The sequence below is a fragment of the Lichenostomus cassidix genome, chromosome 11 (genome assembly GCF_008360975.1).
Source record: "Lichenostomus cassidix isolate B80296 chromosome 11, HeHo_3.0, whole genome shotgun sequence".
In the NCBI taxonomy this organism is placed as follows: Eukaryota; Metazoa; Chordata; class Aves; order Passeriformes; family Meliphagidae; genus Lichenostomus; species Lichenostomus cassidix.
This window is the reverse complement of record NC_139492.1, coordinates 17,119,116-17,131,835: the sequence shown is the minus strand read 5'-3', so window position 1 is coordinate 17,131,835 and position 12,720 is coordinate 17,119,116. Positions and strand designations below refer to the sequence as shown.

Below are 12,720 nucleotides of genomic sequence, written 5' to 3'. Positions count from 1 at the left end.
TACCAACTGGCCATCTGCACTTTGAACATTTGAATTAGGAGTTCTAAGGAAAATAAGATTCATCTTAAGAAATCCTGTGTGGAATTCACCCATTTGAGAAGCTGAGTTCATCAGTTCTGAGCAGAATGCAACAATCTGAAATCTCCACTGTTTTTTCTGCACAAGAGCAGGTCAGAGTTGAGGTTTGTAAATAAGTATAATTTTAGACAATCTTTAAGCACAATTCTGTCTAGAACAAAGATTCTAGCATTTGCATTCTAGCAAAGGTGCTGGGTAACAAAGAATGGAACTATTTTCTGGCTGAAAAACAAAGGAGGTGATTTTTTAAATGTGCTGGGGAGGTATTTTTTGCACATTGCTGAAGGTATGCAAGTAAGAAGGTTTGATGCTGAACTCCTAGAACCTGATTCATATCCAGCAGTATTTTATCTGTGAAGGAAACATAGGAGTAATTAAACTGCACTGTTAAGAAAATCAGTCTCAGAAAGGAATATGAGCTCTAAAAGTAATGACATTTAAATGCTTCTATAATAAATTCTGCTTTAATAACAATTTTTATTAAAGCATTTTGATGTTTTGTCTATGAGTAAGGGAGGGATTTCATTTGAGCTATAAATTATTTTACTTCAATCATGAAATGATTTCACATAAAAACTCCCAAATATTCCAGACAACTTGTCCTCAATCAGTCTGCTTATTGTTGTTATTATTGCTGCTAGTCATTAGAAAATTTCATAGCTAATTATAATTGACAATAAGACCTTGCATATCTAAGTCAATATTTTTATAAGATTTTAATATGCATGAGGTATTAGCATATTAATAATATAATTGCTCTAAAGTGTGGGCCAGATTCCTGACTGTTTTATGGCTGCACAACTCCCTTGGTTAAGCTGGAATTGAGAAACACAGCAGCAAATCATGTCCTGATGCATTTGCTGTGTCTTAAAAGTTTTTCTTCAATCAATTTCTTTTCCTGCCTGTTCACTGCCTTATTTTTAAAGCAAATTCTTTTCTGTCATTCAAGGACACCATGTTATTTTCTGTTGGGTTTTTTTTTTTTCTTTCTCGTTATATTTAGGAATTAAAACCTGTTACTTCCTCACAACCATTTAAGACATTAAACTGCCTCAGCAAATCTGGAATCCTAATTAGGCTTGTGGTGCTGTGATCCCCAAGAAGTACAGATCCAGTGGCATTTCATCACTCTGCTATTGTTCTAGAGTGTATAATGAAAGTGTCAGAAAGATTATTTGGAGGTTCTTTGTTTTACCAACTGGTTTTGTCCTTCCTAATGGTGCTTGCCATGAGGAAACGGAAAACCTTTGTTGAAAATCTTTTAGTAGGCTCTGACTTCTGAAATGATGCGTCTGTAGAGCAATGCTTCCTACTTGTAGATGCTTCCAGAGATCACAAATTTTACTTTGCTGTTGATTAGTCTTGAAGTTAGGTATTATTTTTCCATTTGTTTTTTGGTTTATGGCTGTTTATTTATTTGATTTGCATTGACTTTTTGCAAAAAAAGTTAACTCTAAAACTTGAAACATTTCTTGCTTGCCATTTTTTTAGTAGTTACTAAGTGCACTGCTAGTAAGTGCTAAACCTTTAGCTGTATTTTTATTTTTTTGTGGTTGTAATGATTCCCCACTTCAATACCTAACACAGGTAATTTACTGAGTGTAACATCACTGCACACTTCCTCCTGACTTGTATCCTCGTCAGAGACAAGTGAGGCTCAATATCACAGTGCTTTATCACAAATACAAGTTTGCTTCTGCCAGAAGTTGTTTCAGTTTGGTCTCTGGATAGATGTGTGGGTGGAAGGATGTTGGCAGTATTGTGGGTTTTTTATTGTTTTCTCTTAAGGATTTACTTAGGATCAGTGAATAAACTGGAATTGCTTCATTGTCATAAACCTGATGTGACTTTAGCAGCTTCCAATACAACCCGCTCAAGCAGCTCTACTAATACATTACTTTGAATTATGTATTTGTTTACTCATATTGATGTGTCACATATATCTTGATTATGTGTCACCGTGAATATAAAACTCACTGTGGTCACAATTAGAGATGCAGAGCAGCCTCTAAGAACACGCTGTTTGCATCCAGAGCTTCTGTCAAGAGACAAGGACCCATAATTTTTACTCAAATATTGCAAAGATGCTCCAATTTCTGATCAGGATGCCCATTCCAGCTCTTTCAAGCATCGTCCCATCCATTTGCTCCCCCTGCTTGCATATCCCCGTTTCTCTCTCTTGGTGTATATCCCATGCATTCACAGAATCCCAGAATTATTGAGGTGGGAAAATCCCTGCCAGCCCATGGAGTGCCAGCTGTGCCCAATGGCCACCTTGTCCCCAGCCCAGAGCCCTGAGTGCCACAGCCAGGCCTTCCTGGGACACCTGCAGGGATGGGGACTGCAAACCTCCCTGGGCAGCTCCTGCCAAGGCTGAGCACCCTTTCCATGGAGAAATTCCTGCTGCTGTGCAAGCTGAGCCTGCCTTGACAGTGCCTTCAATCCCATCATCCGTGAGCCCATGACACAGACAGGTCCCAGCACTGAGCCTGGGGACACCAGCAGTGCCTGTCCCCAGCTGGATGTGGCACCCTTCCCCATTCCTGGGTCAGACCATCAGTCAGTTCTAATCCAGGGAACAGTGAACCTCCCCAAGCTGTGGGCTGCAGCTTCTCCAGGAGAATGCCAGGGGAGAGAGACAGTGTCACAGGCTTTGCCAGCTGACAATGTGCAGGGAATCACCCACAGCCTCCAAATCCCTCTGGGATGCAATCTGCATGTTCCTTGTAAGGAGCACTCATGTCATCCAGCACATGGAGCATCTCCTAGCTCTTCTAGCGTTTGCTCCTTGCATTCCATGCAGGGGAATAGGAAGTGGTGACAACAAGGTGCAGTTTTCAAAACATGCACATTGTGATTAAAGACAAACTGCCATTCAGAGGGATTTGGAATAACCAGAAAGCCTTGAGTTTCCGGGTTGTTTGTTTTTTGGAAGTGGCATGAGGGGTGGGGGTTGTCTTTGTTTCCCATTTCCCTCCAGCCCTAAGGTGGATATGAATTAGTTCCAGCATCCTCTGCTCTCTCCAGGGCAAACTCAGAGCTCTCTGCCTGTGGCCCATGCTCTCACTGTAGCAGAGGATAACTTCTCTTATCATGCACAGCTAAATCTAAAGAGAACAGTCTTTCCATTTTCCCTTACAAACATGTTGCGGTAGAAGAGGCCCTTTTCACACTTGCGAGCTACATTTGAAGGAATGTTTTGCTTTTCTGATCTAGTCTCTCCTTTCCAAGCCCTTCTGATCTGTCTGTGCACTCAGACAAGACAATATCATGCAAATACACCAAGCAAAATGAGATACTTCTGCCGAAAATTACAAACCTTGCCCGGTTTTGCAAATGGATCTTACAATTCAGAGAGTATCAGAGGTAATTACAGAGTAACTATTTGTGAGGCTGCTGAATAACTGCACAGCTTCATGGCATGAAAAATAGCTGAGAGGTCACATTTGAATGTCAAATTACAGCCTGACCTCGGATAAGCAAAATGAGGGCTAACTGATTCTATCAGTATGTATTGTACCTGTATGAAAGGAATAGACTCTCTTTTTTAAATTTGGTTTTATTATCAGGTTGTTCAAATCAGTGTTGATCCTTTGAAACTAACGAAGTACCCAGTTGAAATCCCTGGTTTAATTTAGAGTGTATTTATATTTGCTATCTTAAATGATTTCAAATGTAAGAAATAATGCAGTAGTGCTTACAGTGGCAAGCAAAGAACTGTGTGCAGGGCTAGGTGGAATATCACTGATAAAAAACAAGATGCATTTGGTCTTTTTGCAGGCATGTCCCCTCTGTGCAAATTTTAGGTGATTGATTCAGAATCTGATTGGTTCTGGGTTATGTGAAACAATTTTAATGTCTTACATGCACTAATGTGCAAGTCAAAGAAAACCCCACCGAAAGAGAGTGGAAACAGGACCTGAAGAATATGGTTTATTTAGTTAGCATTTTCTGTCATGGTGCGTGTATGTAACAAAGAAATTTTATTATTTATTTTTTGTTTTGCTATTGTCAGCGGCCTGAAAGTAGAATCACTCCTTTAGTCCAAGTGATAAAGTGATAAAATGTATGACCTCATATATTGATTAAAGGTAGGTGAGTGTGGCCCTCTTGAGTCACCTCCTCACAGATGGAGTTGCTGAACTTTGGCAACCTCTTAACTCCAAATTCAGCTTTGAAGAGGTGGATGATCCTGAGCCACTCCTTGGTTCAACTTGTGACAGTCTCTCCGTGAGGAAATAGAAACCGAGTGTGACAAAGCTTTGCTCTTGCCTCATTCACCCTTCTGGAGCTCACAACAAAATAAACCCAGCGAGCTGCTGAAAGGAGCTGAAACTTCTCAACTCTGTTATTATTTTTCTCCCAAAGAATGACTTAGGGAACAAACCTGAGAAATATGTTCCACATCTTTTCCTTCCGGCGCCCCTCCCACACACACGAACACACAGCGACTCGCCACAATCTGTGCTCCATGTGCTGAAAGAAATACTAATGGAATAATAATTAGGAGGCACTGCTTGTTTCTTGCCTTAGCAACTTGTACAGGAGCTTTCCTGCTATGCACTGGTATGTTTATGTTGCTGTTTAGACAATCCACAACTTCTCAGCCTTTAAAAATTCAATGATTTCAATGGGAATCCAAATCTTCCTGGTGAACAATTCTGTCTGGGTTTTCAGTTTGGTTGTTTGAATTTTGTCCTAGCTCAGAAATAGCTTGTGTTCTGGTATTTTTAACAGAAATGCTGGCAATTACTGCTGCCTTCCTGACAATTTTGGAGTGGGTTTCAGGCACTCAGCCTCTCTTGAATCAGATCATTACCCAACGCTGCAGACAAGCGAGCTCAGTATTTGCTGCACTGATTTCTAGAGTTAAGCTGCAACATAAATAAAACCTCCGTTTCACAATAGCATCTGTGTACCTAAGGATTCTGGAAGTCAGATTTGTCAGTTTTATATGACAGAAAGATTGTTATAAGCTGTGGCACTCTAGAGGTAAAGGATTGCCTAAAGAACGCAACAACATAAACTCTAACAGGAGAAATAAACTTGTCCTGTGTGTGGATTATCTTAATAAAGTCATCAAATAAAACTTTGATAAAGTCATGGGGACTGGATCTGTTAAAAATACAACTTAATAAGGTTGAAATATAAGGGATGTAAACCAAGCACTCTTGTTTTTATTAAGGCAGTGATTCAGATTGTGTTTTGATTTCTTTGTTAGAACTGGAACTTCTTCTACTTCTAATTTAAAATACTATTATCGTTGAAATTTCACTGAATCAGAGAAGCATGAAATAGCCATTTCCAAACCATGTGGTGATTAATAATAATAATAATAATAATAATAATAAAAGATGGGTTATTTTCTCGGAATCTACTTTCTGTTCAGGTACTTAATTGTAGTTAAAATGCAAGACAGCTAATAACTTTTAAACGAGAGCAGTGAAGTGATTTTGGATTATTCAATTACCTAAAGGAAAACTGGACTAAACTGCATTTCTTTGGGTTAAATAAATTTTAAACTTCATTTTGGGCCCCAAAAGTTCTCTTTATCTCCAAGACCATTGTATTAATCAAGGGAAGACAGGGGAAAGTGTTTTAAGCATGTTTATGAAGTTTTAAGTGTTTATGGGAGTTAAAAAGCTTCGTTATGTTTTGTTAGTTATGGAGCAAGACAAGAATTTATATTTATAAGCTCTAGTTACTCATAGTAGGACTTACTGTGTGCAGTAGCAATGTTAATAACACTCAGTGCTTTGTAATACAAATTTCCTGCAATGCAGATACATCTCCTTCCTTTCCAGGAAGGAAGAAGAGTGTTGATCACAATAAAAAGTGCTAAAACATGGGGCTGTAGCCTCCAGAAATTCTGGTTTGGAGACTCTAAGTGGCTTGATAATGTTTATTTGTTTGTTTGTTTTAATTTGACTTTGGTTATCTGATCTGCATCGTCATTTTCGTATCAAACTCTGCAGCCTTTTTAAACCCTGAGTAGGTTTCAATAGGTTACTCAGAGGAGTACCAGCAAGTTGAGTGTTTTAAGCATTTAATGTTCCAGCAGAATATTGAGAACTGGGGAGAAAAGCAGAAGAGCTTTTTAGGTGCTTATCGTGCTTGTAAACCTTTCAATATGCATTTTTAAATTCAGGTGGATCTTCCGTGATTTTTGGAAGTTTATTTATCAACCCAAACTAAGTTCCATTCATTTATTTTTTTTACATTGAATTTTATAAAAAAATTATACATTTTTAAACTTTTTTTTTTTTTACATTTACATTTTGCATCCTTTCCTTGGATCTGTCCAGATGTTCCTTCCTGTGTGTGTTTCCTGTGCTCGTCTGGATCTCACTGCTGGAGTTCAGAGTTGTTCTGTGCTTGTGTAGACACAGAGAGGTGTCCCCAGATGACCAAGTCCTTCTGTGCAGCCCCACCTTGAAAAGACTGTTGTTTAACTAGACTAGTGGAAATGTTCTCAATAGTTTTCAGTCTTACACCTTGGAGTGTTAAATTTTCCAGCACAGCTGATGCTCCTCAAGTGATACCCCTAATGATACTTTTGTATGGCAAGGGTCAAGGTGGGTCTTTTTAAACTGTGCATCACAGTAAATAGAGGTGATAAAGCTTTTTAAAATCCAGTTAGTTCCTTAGAGAGTCTCTAAATTTGCACTTTTTGATTATTTTGTATAAAATTACTGATTGATACTTAAACAATCAGTCTTGCTGTCTACCTAGTAGATGCAAGAAAGGTCAGTCTCCCTTTATTCTGCTGACTGAGGGGTTTATTGGGAAAAAACCCAAACCAAACAAAAAAACCACGGAGTAATTAAAACTCAGTTTTGTCTCTGGTTTAGAAAGAACTGACTGTCCATTCATACAAATGAGGGAAATTCTGAATGTTGAATACTAATCAGTGAGACACCCAAAGGCCTGAAGGGCAGTGACCATGCAGTTGTGGCAGTTTGTGATCAGACTGGATCCACTTCAGTCCCTTCCTACTCCCAGTTCAAGGATTTGGGGCATTGCCAACAGAGCTAGGTTAAACTTGGACATCCTCTGTGCATGTTTTACCATTCAGAAGAATGTTTCAGACCACCCCAGCAACACAAAACCTTTTATAGCACTGGTATATTTGAGTTTGTGTCTTTTGAAATGGTTATTTTTATACCGTTGCAATGTCAGTAGAGCAATTGAAATTTGCACATTTAGAATTATGGGTGGAGCCTCACAAATTCAGAATTATTTAGAATTATGGGTGGAGCCTCCTTTTACTGGGAGTAGGAAGGTACCCACTTCAGTCCCTTCCTACTCCCAGTTGAGGGATTTGGGGCATTGCCAACAGAGCTGGATTTCAACCTGGACATCCTAGTGGGTGTTTTACCACCGAGAAGTGTGCAGACATGAAACGTATGGAAACGAACAGATGGAACTATTTGATCCTGACAGCGTTTTCAACCTGGCTTTGCTTGGTGAGGATTCATTAATGTGTTTGAATAGGTGTGCTCAGGGTGAAGGAGAACACTCAGCAAAACGTGAAATTCCACTGGAAAGTTTGGAATGACAAAACAACACAGTGTATTCAGGGTGATGGGCAGTATAGGCTGTAGATACATTTCCCTCTCCATCTCTCTCTCTTTCTCAACAACAAATTTTACCACAGTCACAGGAACCCTAAAAGGCAGTGGATATCCCCTTGTTTGGAGATTTTCAAACCAGCTGAGTCTCTCTTGTGTTTAGTAAATTAATTTTTTAAATGAATTCTCATCAAGTTTCTAATTATAATATCTTTAAATTTAATGTTTGTATTTCTGATGAAAGACAAACATTTTGGGGGCAGTCACAAGGGACATGAATAATTTCTTTAGAAGCTTATCTAATTAATTACATTTCTCTGTAATGTCTTTAAAATTTGAACTGCCATCATTTCATTAATTTAGATAAAAGTAAATCTTTAGTGTTTAAATATGACACTAGTGCTGAGAATTCTGATAAGCTTGAGATTCATTGTCTGTGTTTTTACCAAATGGTGATTTAAAAAATGTCTGTAAAATGTTTGGGATGGATGATTTGCATATTACATTTTATTTGGTTTCAAATAAAATTAATTCATGGCATAAGTGCCTCACCTATTAGTCAGTAAGGTCATAAGATGCAAAATGGACATAAATATTGCTCGTACAATATTTTGGTGGGTGCTTCTTCTCTAATATGTTTCTTTCCATATTAAAACTTTTGGCTCCGTAAGATGGAAAATATTTAAATTCTGATGTGTGGTGACCTTCCATATCCTATAGAGGAGGAATTTTAATGTTTCAGAAAACCCCAGGAATATAAAGCCTTTTATGGCACTGATATATTTGGGTTTGTGTCTTTCGAAATTGTTATTTCAACATCAGTAGAGCAATTGAAATTTGCACATTAAGAATTATGGTAGAGCCTCACAAATGATGGATGTCTTTAGCACACCAGGAGAAAACAGGGCTGGAAGATGGAGGGTTGGATTTGGTCACAACACGATTGACCTTGATGGGAACCACAAAAGCCACAGTGGAGATGGTGATTCTGCTGTTAGCATCTCTGTCACTTGTAGGGCTGCAATCAGCTGCTCCCTGAGCACTGCTGGGCACTGAACTTCTTGTACTTTGTAGTCATTTGTACTGAGCAGTGCGCTGAGTGTTGAGATTTGTCGTTGCTGATGATACAAACAAGGCAGAATACCATGACTGGGAAATAATATTCATGGAGAGGTGGACTTTGAAGCTAGGGTTGAGTTACCTGTGGAGGTGTGCATGTGCTATGGGACAGTTTATCAAACTCTCCACATCAGCTGGTGACCTCAGTTTAAACTGAATTCACGGGTTTGCTCTGTGAGGAAAAATAATCTAAAATATTTATAAGTAGTCTCTAAGCAAATTAACTGTGTTGGACTGAGGGAGAGACACAGGCAGCTGACTCTGAAAGCTATTCAAAGTAGACACAAACTGTTGGTTTAGCTTTTTTTGCCTCACAGCTCATTCTACTCTTCACAGTGATAAGCAATTTTATGCAAAACAGCTCTATATTATAAATAATGAGTTGTTACTTCCGTGAAGAAAGAAGTGCACAAGTCATGGTTTTGGTCAGTGGTAGATGATCAAAGTGCTTTAATAGTCCAAATTCTTGGCTGGTTTTGCCCCTGTCAGTCTCCCATCCATCTTTCTCCCAATGTGGGTCAGCACATTAACTGTGTATGCAATGAAGAAACAATAGATGTGCAGTCAGAACAATTAATGGAGTAAAATGTGCTGTTCTCTGCCAAAGATAAACAAAGAAATAAATCTCTGCCGTTTGCAGCCTTCCCTTTTCCATGTATAATGGACTTTATCAATAAAACAATACAAACTTCATCAAAGAAAAATCTTACCAATTTAGCCCAGGAAAGGTCTTCATTGAGCTAATCTCCAACAAATGCTGTTTGCAGTAGGGATCTATTTATTCTTCTCAGCCACAGAGCCCTGGCCATCCTTCTTTATCTCACGCTCCAACTCCACGATCCATTACTGATGAGGCAGCCCAATTAAGCCAGGCCAGGAGACAGGATGGGCACGGTCACTGTGCAAGCACTGCTGTGTTTAATTCCCAGTTAAATCTGCTTCCCTTTGCTACTCTGATTTCTCTCCTCAGGGAACCACAGCCAGGTGTCCCGGGTGCCTGTTGCCATCAAAGTTCTCGACGTGAACGACAACGCTCCCGAGTTTGCGTCAGAGCACGAGGCCTTTCTCTGTGAGAATGGGAAGCCTGGACAAGTGAGTATCCCAGGGTTTGATGTGGTGTGTGAGACTGGGCTGGAGTTTTTCCCTGTCACCTTATGGCGTTTTTATTCCCAAAATATGTAGCCATGTGTTCTTGCTGACAGCTCTTAGCATTAACTTTAGATAAACCCATTATCACTTTCTGGGGGATGTCTCTCCATATATAAACAAACTTTTCCTCCTTAAAAGTGTAGTTTTAAATTAAAGGTGGGTATTTTGGGACAATATCCTGAAAGAATCCTGAGTGTCTTTAGGCTTCCAAGATCACACTCTGTGTGGTGGAGCTCAGCATTTCATAAATTCATGTGTGTTAATAGGTGAGAGTATAATCCAACCTGAATTCCAGTTCAGTTATTGAGCTGCATTGCAGCTGCTCCCAGGTATAATTTAGAGGAAAGAGTTAAAACAATAAACCCCTTTCCCCTTGTCCTTATCTCAGTTATAATCTCTATTCAGTTCTTACTTTCCCTATGACAGTTGGGAAAAAAATAAGACAGCAAACCAGAACTTGATGGAAAGTGAAAGTAAATTGTAATTGTGTTTAAAGCAGCTAAAGAGGGTATTGGAGAATGGAAGTTCAAGTTTTCATTATATTTTTTTTAAAATAAAAAGTTATTTCCTGCTTGATTTAATGAAAAAAAGGTTGGCAAAGGAATTTACCCAACACTTCCCAAGGTGAGGTAAACAGCGACATGGCAGAAGCAGGATTTAAACTGTTTACTCTCTTTCAAAGAAAATGAAGCAGATTTGTTGAAAGGTATTCACTTTGAAGGACAAATGTGCAGAAATAGGGAAGAATATCTCATATGCCACATAAATGACAAGGTGAAGATTCAAGAATATGCACAGACACTTAGAAAGTAATGCAGTGTAAATGAGATGTAACTTTTGTCCAGCAAAGAGAAACACTGGGCGTTACAACAATTCAGTGTTTTTAAACTTTGCAATTTATTTCTAGATTGTGACATTTCATTTGAATAAACAGCAGCTGACAGCATGACATGGCTTGTTAATCCAACTATTCCTGTGTCTCATGTGGGTGTTAGGCATTAAATTCACTGTTCTCCAAAGAAGGTTACCTGACAATAGAGTTAGAAGTTATTTTCTTTTTAGTCGTATTAAATGACAACCTATAGAGCAGTGTATGACAACCCAGCTCTGCCAGGATTGTATTGTTACAGAGGATGATTTGACTTCTTGCACCCCTTTTTGTTTAGTAAAACGGTGTCAGAAATGTGTCATTTAAGGAATGAGAATTCTCTCTATCCACGGCAGAGGAGATGTGCCCTTCTGGGCAGACAGTCGTGTTACTGTTGGCATTTCAGTTCTTCTAGCTCAGAGTGGATTTCTGCATAGCTCATGGTGCATTTCAAAGCTGAGTAGTTACATTTTCCAGGACAGATTAAATCCTAGTGACTATGCCTTTATCCAGGACCCAGTGAGCCTCCCTAAAATCAGAAAGTTCTGTTGTACAGTGCTTTCTGACTGTACTTATCTAGTTATTCCCATCAAATTTCAGGTGGTTTAAGAGATGGTGGGAAATGTTCGCATTTCATTTTGGAATAAAACAATAAATGAGATGATTAAGAGTCAGCAGGTAAAAGGGGCTTTGTTTAAGCACTTAGAGAAAACTTTCATTAAAGCATGATATTCTTTATCTTACCATTACCTCTTGCACCCTTTATCTGATGGCAGATGTCACTCTTGAGCATGAATGCTCATGTGAACTTTACAGATGGTTATTAAATATTTGGCTGCCAGCATGGATGAGGTGGCACTGATCCTGCAATTTATTCTGTGTTTAAACAAATAACATTGCTGGAACAGTAACCAGTCCAGCATAATCGCTGAGGTTAGCTTCTGAATTGAAGTTGTCATTCAAAAATTATCAGCTCCTGTAAAGATTTTAGTAACTCCAATACCTTACTGTATTTTATTGTATTTATTTCTATATTCAAATTTTGGAAGAAATCAAATTAATCAGTCAAGATGTAGAATTCAAGCTGATATGAGAAAGATACTACTCCTTACACAAAGGAGCAAAAGCCTAATTTGGATGGTTCTTCAAAGCTTAAACTCAAATGTTACACGTGCAGGAAAAGTGCAATTGTCTTAAGGTATTCCAGTCTATTGACATTTGCAGTTCAATTTCAATCTAAGTTTAAATCAAATTTGATTTACCATAAGGGAGATTACATTTGAACTGTTGGTAAAACCTTATGTGCAGCCACTAAATACATTGCACCATCTATTCCAGTTCACTTTCTAAGTGTTCTATTTTGGGTTCTGATGGAATTGCAGTAGCAAGTGCAGCTGCTGGTGATGTGACACAATGGATTAAAAGCTGTTGATGTACAGCACTGCCAGATGCATTTTCCTTGCCTTCACCCACCTCTAAGAGTAGAGGTACCACAGCTGATGGGAGAGGAGAGGGAGGCAGAAGGAAATATGTTTTTCTATGCACTTATTTGTGTACTCCTTGCATATTTTTGCACACAACAGAAAGTTGCCAGAAATGTTTTTTGTCAGTTTTAGGAAACAAACAAACAAAAAATTTGAATGTACTGTTAGAATACCTCTAGGTTAGCCACAAAGCAGCTCTTGCCTCTTCCTATTATTCTTTTTCTTCTGCATAATTCCAATTACTAGAGCCAGAACATTCATGGTTTGCTGGTTATAGCTGTGCTCTTGGTTGTTCTCCAGCACAGTAAAATTATTTTCCTGTACTCCTAGAGCAGAACTTCTGTAATGTTGAGTAAGAAAAGTGCCTCACTCCCTATTCCCCTGTCCATACTCAGACTTTTCCGGTGAAGTGCTGTTTGTTGGAAACAAAGCTACAAAATTTTCACTTGAG

At 38.7% G+C, this 12,720-nt stretch overlaps 1 protein-coding gene across 2 annotated transcripts in view; it reads left to right on the top strand.

The window, feature by feature from the left end:
- CDH8 (cadherin 8) overlaps positions 1 to 12,720 on the top strand; it is a 154,774-nt gene that overhangs the window by 107,006 nt on the left and 35,048 nt on the right. For both annotated transcript variants that reach the window (XM_085072000.1, XM_085072001.1), the window contains one exon: positions 9,739 to 9,860. In XM_085072000.1, coding sequence (XP_084928126.1) covers positions 9,739 to 9,860 — 122 coding nt within the window. The remainder of the gene's footprint in view (positions 1 to 9,738; positions 9,861 to 12,720) is intronic.